At 40.7% G+C, this 7,715-nt stretch overlaps 1 protein-coding gene across 5 annotated transcripts in view; it reads right to left on the bottom strand.

Annotated features, from left to right (window-relative positions):
* Positions 1–1,087: 1,087 nt before the first annotated feature.
* The window catches only part of ZDHHC4 (zinc finger DHHC-type containing 4), an 8,783-nt gene continuing 2,155 nt past the window's right edge, over positions 1,088–7,715 (bottom strand). For 3 of the 5 annotated variants that reach the window (XM_015585339.2, XM_006906553.3, XM_006906554.3), the window contains exons 4-8: positions 7,609–7,682; positions 7,259–7,437; positions 5,810–5,935; positions 4,416–4,660; positions 1,160–1,450 (exon numbers count right to left, since the gene is read on the bottom strand). In XM_015585339.2, the coding sequence (XP_015440825.1) occupies positions 1,160–1,450; positions 4,416–4,660; positions 5,810–5,935; positions 7,259–7,437; positions 7,609–7,682 (915 nt within the window). Of the gene's footprint in view, positions 1,451–4,399; positions 4,661–5,809; positions 5,936–7,258; positions 7,438–7,608; positions 7,683–7,715 lie in introns of all 5 variants that reach the window. The other 2 variants (XM_015585338.2, XM_025043142.1) reach the window with 2 other exon arrangements.

Raw genomic sequence — 7,715 nt, 5'->3', positions numbered from 1 at the left:
CCTGCCGGCTCGGCCCGCGCGCGCAGGAGTTTGCGCCGCGGCCGGGACACGCCCCGCCCCGCAAGCCCCGCCCCCCGGCCTCGAGACCGCCTGCCGACTAGGGACCGAGGGGGTGTGGAGCCAGCAAGCCGCGTGCCACAGCCACCAGTGAGCGCTCAGTGGGTCTTGCGCCCCCTGCCATACCCGAAAGACAGGTCGACGCGGCCTTTGCTTCCCTTGCCCGGGGATCAAAGCCTACACGTTTTGCACCGTGCGTTCTCCACAGTAAGGACAGGGTGGAGGCGCAGGGCTCAGGTTCAGGACTCAGCAATTCATCTGGAAGTTTCTATCTAGTCTGAACTCACAGGGCTGCAATGACAAATGGAGCCTTCCCACCCCTGACTCCTAGATCCTGTCCCCAGGGTCTCTATTCCTCAGTCCCCCTCAGGGTATACCAGGAGGGCCATGCGAATCTTAGCTATCCGGCTCCTAACACTTGCCCACCCTAAAAACTCTTGGCACTTTCTCTTTCCTGCATTCGTCTCTGCAGTGAACTAACTGGGGGGTCAGTTTGGGATTTTAAAAATGGGACAGAAAAGACTCCAGTATGGCCACAAGAGGCCAGTAGAGGGCAGACAGGAGGCTGCAAGTACAGAAATGTGACTTGTGTAAAAGACCCATGCAGGACGGAGGGCGGGCCTGGGTGAGGATGCTGGGTATGGTTCAAGACGTGGGGGAAAAAAAAAGCCAAGGCAAAACAAAACAAAGCCAAGGTCTTTCCCTCGGAGAGATGGGAAGGGCATCAAAGTGGGGACAACCTGGCATAATTTTAAGTCCCTGTGACCCTCCTGTACATCAGGGGACAGAGCCATAAGATCCTTCCTGTCCAAGAGCCTAAATCTGGAATGGGAGACCAAGGCCAACTAGAGCCTCTGAGAAGTCATCTCTGAGCCCCTTGGACTTCAGAGGAGCTCGTCCCAACAGGCTGAACGAGGGGGATTTCTATTAGGCACTCAGTAAATGCTACTTCTCTCTTCCTTTCCTTTAACCACTGAAAGCCGATTCATAAATACACAGCAGAAACCAGAAAAAAACAAACAAGCAATGCTTACAAAGTAAGTATCCATATGTATAAATAAATGTATACAGTACTTAAAGGGCAGTAACACTCTTCCCATTCTTATTTCTTCTTTCTCTCATAATGAACAGCAGCAGGTAGAAAGATCTCTCTAAGGTTGCTCCACAGCCCGTGGGAGTGACTGTTCCGGTAGACCCAGGGCTCTGCTGATGTGGGCCGGACCGTGCCGGGGCAATGCTGGCACCTGGCCCGGTTACCTCTGTACCACTCGTTAGTGGTCTGGTTGGTGGCAGCCAGGTACAGAGCAAAGCACAGGTAGCCGCCCAGGAGGAAACTCAGAATCAGGACAAAGCCCAGCATGAAGACAATCCTTGGGAAGGTCAGGAACAGGTACTAGGAACAAAGAAGCAGCAGCATGTTAGGCAGCTGGGTCGTGACACAAGTAAGGGTCAGCACCTACCGTCCCTGGTCCTGTGCACGGGTCCGTCAGAGCTGCCTCCCCAGCTCACCCACCTCCGTGCATGTCTGACCCATTGGACACAAATCAGAACCATAAACAGCACTGACTAATAGCCTAGGAAGAAATCCTAGATGTAGAGTTTAATATGGGATAAACGAAGTCTGCACACTCAGAAGATGATGCTATGCCAGTTAGCTATTTATAAAACAAAGACATACACGTAGACTTTAGTTCACGCATCAAAATAAGGTCCAAATGGATAGAGGAGAGCTCGCTCTTAAAATGAAACACCAGAGACGCATGCACGAGGGCACACACTGTACAGGGCACCGAATTTAACAGGCCCTCTTCCCACGAGAAACAAGTTAACTGTCCAATCACGAGGAAGAATAAAATTCTGGGATAGTCGTACTATAGAAAAATAAGGAGCCATTAAAATGAGTTCAATTTTTATGTACTAATTTGGAAAAGATGTTGGTAGTATATTTTTTAATGAGAAAGATGACATGCCAGGATCACAATGGTACCCTATTTGTGTAAACACAAAACTAACTCTAGGAAGGTGTATGGCAGTATAAACAAGCATAGGAAAAAAACTTGAAATATACACACCGAACTACAAAAGCAGTTGCCTCCAGGGAGAAAGTGTTGGGAGGGGAGGGGAATAAGTTTTCATTTCATTTTGTTTTCAAGATGTTTTAAATTTTTTCTTCCCCTACCCCAGCTTTGAGATATAACTGACATATAACATTGTGAAAATTTAAGGTGCACAATGCAGTGCAAAACATGATTATATATATGTATAGAAATAATTACCACGATAAGGTTAGTTAACATATCCAGCACCTCACAGTTACAATTTTTTGTATGTGTGAGGAGAACTTTTAAGAGCTGGTGTCTTAGCGACTTTCAAATACACAACTAGAGTCGCCACGCTGTGCATCATGTCCTGGGTCTTATTCGTGTGTCGCTGGGAAGTCTGTACCCCTTGACCATCTTGACTTATTCCTCATTCCTCCCTCCTTTTCCTTTTAAGCACTTCTGGACTGCTTGAATTTTTATAATTTATTTTTTTTATAATAAAATGAATTTTGAAAGAGTTAAATATTTTTGAAAGTTAGATAAAAAGAGGAACAAATGATTACCAAAACCCTTGATGGGGGAGTTTCTAATTGAGGTCACAAAGAAAATAGATTTGATGAGGAAGAAAGTTCACAATTTTTTATATGAAAACAATACACAAATAGAAAACAAATACAACAAGAAGGACCCATCATTATTACATAAAGACCTCAAATCAAAAGCTACTCTAATATCAAACAGGTAAACAATGAAAGGACATCATTCACAAAAAAAAACATATACAAATGACTGACAATCGAGGAAAGTAATCAAAGTAATGAAAGAATATAATTTTTAAAAAGGGCGCACCAAGTTTTCCTATTAAACTAGAGGCACCTCTCACCCACAGGCAGCGTCAATGTCGGCTCTGATGCAGTAAAATGACCACGTACACATTGTTCTAAGAACGAGGTTTCAAAAAACAATTTGACAATAGATGTTAATATCAAAAGACTTACAACTGTTGATAATCTTTAACCTAGTCTTTATATATTTTTGAATCTATCCTAAAGAAACTCCTAAATACAGAACCAAAACCACATACACAGATTACTCACTGCCAAGGGGAAAATGTACTTCACCAATGGAGACAGCTGGTAGACACCACCTTCACCAATGAATCAACCCAGGCTCCACTGATTCTAGGTTACGTCTCTACCTAGGAAGCTTTTTTGCCAAGAAAATTTAAACTGAATCTAATCCAGGCTCTAGAACCTCTGGTTTACAATAACACAAGAAAACAAAGAAAGATTAGATGACACAATTAGGAAAAAGACAAATCTAGAACATCGGACATTCTAATAGGCAACTAGATATCTATTTCATGAAAAACGTGGGGCACTGTTTTAGACCAAAAGAGACTAAGAAGACATTTGAATGTGACACATAACTATTAAATGGGTTCTGGCTCGAGGAGGTAAAAGAGCTAGGATGATTATAATAAGAAAGATCGATAATCAGTGTTGGCAAGGATGCGGAGAAACTGGAACCTTCGCACACTGCAGGTGGGAAGGTAAATGGTGCAGCTGCTCTGGAAAAGTGTGGCAGTTCCTCAAATGATTACAAAGAGAGTTACCATATGACCCCGCAGCAATTCTACTCCTAGGTATAACTCAAGAGAAATAAAAACCTATGTCCACAGAAAAACTTGTATACAAATGCTCAAAGCAGCATTATTCAAAAATAGAGAGAAAGTGGAAACACTCACACGTCCATCAACTGAGGAATGGAAGAAAATGTGGTACCTATCAATGGGGTATTTTTCAGCCATAACGAGGCACGAAGTACTGATTCACGCCACGACATGGATCAACCTTGAAAACACTGTGCTCAGGGAAAGAAGCCGATCCAAAAGGCCAGATCGTATGATTCCATTTACATAAAATGTCCAAAAAAGGCAAATCGAATGTCCAAAATGTCCAAATTATATGTCCAAAAAAGAGACAGAAAGCGGATTAGTGACAGCCACAGTCGAGGGAGAAGGGCACGGGGAGTGACTGCTGACAGGAGCGGGTTTCTTTCTGAGGTGATGAAACATTCTGAAATCAGCGATGGTTACACAACTCTGTGACTATACTAACACCACTGAACGGGTACTTTAAAAGAGTGAATTTTATGGTATGTGAATTATTTATCCATTTTAAAAGATTACATATCAATTTTTTAAAAGGAACGGCTTCATGTTTGTACTGGGCGAATGTATGTCCTTTTTCCAATTTTGAAACCTGAAGTTAGAAACATACCCCGCACACCATACTTACCTGAATAATCAGTTACCTGAACAAGAAAGACGGTGTCAATAACTTGGAAGTGTCCAAGGTCATCAACGTAAGTCTCCAGGTTCAAGTCCGACACCATCACCAACCGGACCAGAAACATAGTGGTCACAGTGGCCACGGTGGCAGCTGAGGCCGTCAACGTCAAGAGGTAGATGAGGAAGTACCTGGTGTTCCAGGCCCCGATGCAGTTGTTCACCCAGACGCAGTGATGGTCAAAACGGTGCACACATCGGTTACACACACCTGCACAGAAACGGGGAGCCACAACCCTGCGTTGGTCCTTGATGAGACAATGACGCCAGGCACACCTACTGACATACATACGGGCAGTATGAGCTGGAGGAAATGGCAGCTGTGGTCACCCAGCTTTTAGAATTGCGTTGTTCAAAACACAAAACAGTAGCCACCAGCCCAGCCACAGATAGGTATTGAGCATTGGAAATGTGGCTAAAAGAAAAACTTGAAGAATACTTGTTGGTATCGATAAATTTACAGTTGTTTTTCAATTTGTGCAATGCTCCTTTTGAGATCAATGTGAATAATACTGAGACGACGCAAGAGTTAGTGAATTTACTTAACTTAATCATTTTTAAAACTAATGCTTTTGCTTTAAAGTCAAATTCTTCTGATAAATATGAACCATTATGTCAATGTAGATATGTGTATTAAAGGAAAATGAATATTGGTACTGATTCGATTATTTAAATACTTTTAAGAATGTTTGGAATGGCTTGGGTATAGAAATCTGCTCTTCCAACTGTAAATTTTATAAAAACTAAATACAGATCAAGTATTTCCAATGAAAATTTGGTGTCTGGATTGAGATGTGCTATAAATGTAAACTACACATCAGATTTCAAAGACTTCATATGACAAAAGAGAACATAAACTATCCCACAAATGATTTTTTATACTGATTACATGTTAGAGTATTTTAGATATGTTGGGTAAATAAAATACATGATTAAAATTAATTTCACCTATTTCTTTTTTACTTTTGTAATGTGGCAATGAGAACATTTAAAATCACGTATGTGGCTCACACTGTATTTTTGTTGGACAGCACTAGTCTAGAATCTTGGTAACTCCCCAGAAAAACAGACTCAGCTGAGACTGAAATCTGCAAGCACAACATCCTGCAGAAACCTGTCTTGGGCAGTATGCTTTGCCATGTGACAAGGGAAGGGTTGTCATGCCCAGACCGAGGGTTGCCCACTACACGAGCACACAAGGCCTCACCTCCAGTCACCGAGAAGAAACCTCTACCAGCAGTGGCTGCCCCACGTATGGGGGTCAAGTGGCCCTGCCCTTTGACCTATGTAACACTCCCTTACAGACGAAGCCCACGTGTCCGTGAGAGGCTAGAGCTGGGGCAGCCAGAGCCACACTTACTGCAGTGCTTGGATCGCGCTGGCTTCCTTAAACCACAAGTAGAGCACCTCATGTTCTTTGGGAACATCACTTCATCAAATTCATAAACTTGAAGAAACAATAATTCGTTTGCTTTTGTTATGGTACCTGAAAAGAGGAACAAATGTCAGTTTTAAGCAATACAGTGGACTGGATATTCACAAAACCTGTCCACACACAGCACAACTAAAGCTGCTATATTTACTACTTTAAATAATTCATTTTAGACTTCTTAGCAGCTTTATTGAGATATAATTCATAAAACTAATTTACCCATTTAAAATGTACGATTCAATGGTTTTGAGTACATTCACAGAGTTGTGCGAACATCACCGCGATCAACTTTAGAACATTTTCTTAACCCTGAAAATCGCTCTCCATTTCTCTCTAAATCTCCCAGTCCCTGGCAAACGCTAATCAATGTTCTGTCTCTACAGATTTGCCTTTTCTGGATACTTTATATAAATGGAATCATACAATATGTGGTCTTTTAAATCTGGTTTCTTTCACTTAACATCATGTTTTCAAGGTTCATCCATGTTGTAGCATGTATAATAAGTACTTCATTCCTTATTGCTGAATAATAGTCCACGGAATAGGTAAACCACAGTTTATGTTGATGGACATTTAGTGCTTCAAGAACAGGAAAAGTTAAAAGAACGGCAGAAAAAAACAAGCATAATATCAATCAAAAGATACATAATATCAATCAAAATATAATAATATTAGTATCAGACAAAAGAGACTTGAGAGCAATGAGTATTACTAGTGACAGGAATTCATTATATTTTTAAAAAAGATTTAAAAAAGAGATGATAGTAATTCTAAACTTGAATGTATCCAATACTACGTAATTAACTAACGTACAAACACAGTTTCAAAATATGTGAAGCAAAAATTAACTACAAGGAGAAATCTGTCAAATCTACCATTAGAATGAGATAACGTAACTGTCAGTAATTGATCAAACACAAAAAAATTAGTATGACTATAAAAGACTGGAACATTATTAACAAACTTGATCCTATATACTTACAGGGTTCTCTGTACCCAAGAACACATTCTTTTGAAGCACACACAGATCAGGTACAAAACCTGACCACACACCCAGGCATAATACAAATATCAATAAAATTTTCAAAAGAAACAGTATCCTACAGACCATAACCTCTCTATATAACACATTAAGTGAAAGTATTAAAAAATTAAACTAAAAAACTTGTATGGAAAATTTTAAACAGTTCTAAATAACCCATGGCTCAAAGAAGAAAAAGATAAAATAAGAAAACACTCAAAACTGAAAGACCACGCAAACAATATACATCAAATCGTTTGCAAAGTCCTCAGAGGGATCACTACTTGTTTGCGGCACTGTCGGTAAGACTGACAGCTGAGCCGTCGCCAGTCTCTATACTAAGAGCTTTAACTTACCAGGGTCAGTTACACAACTTAGGGTGAAAAAAACCAAGTTTACAATCAGCAGCAGATAAGGCAGAGAAAGGGAATATAAGGAGAGTTCCAGCGCTCGACAGTAGCCAAATATTTCCCAGGTGTATTCAGCATAAACCATCCCTTGCAATGTGAGGTGCAGGATAATGAAAGTGTGGTTTCTGAAAGGAAATAGGTACATAAGAAACTATATGAAACATTTTACAAAGTGCCTAGCACGTAATACGTACTTAGTACATGTTATCTATTATTATTATTACTCTGAAGCTACAGGATAGCAACAATTAACAACCAAAACAGACGATAATATTTAAACTCTGAAATATAAATACCGTGTGTGAAAGAGGTAATGAAGCAGTCTTAACATGGCTCTCTGAAGGCATTCTGGAATTATATAGGAAAATATCTGAAACAAAAGAGAAAAGATTCAATTTCATTT

This window comes from Pteropus alecto, unplaced genomic scaffold, assembly GCF_000325575.1.
Source record: "Pteropus alecto unplaced genomic scaffold, ASM32557v1 scaffold40, whole genome shotgun sequence".
Taxonomy (NCBI): Eukaryota; Metazoa; Chordata; class Mammalia; order Chiroptera; family Pteropodidae; genus Pteropus; species Pteropus alecto.
The sequence above is the reverse complement of the archived record's forward strand: the minus strand, read 5'-3'. Positions and strand labels throughout refer to the sequence as shown.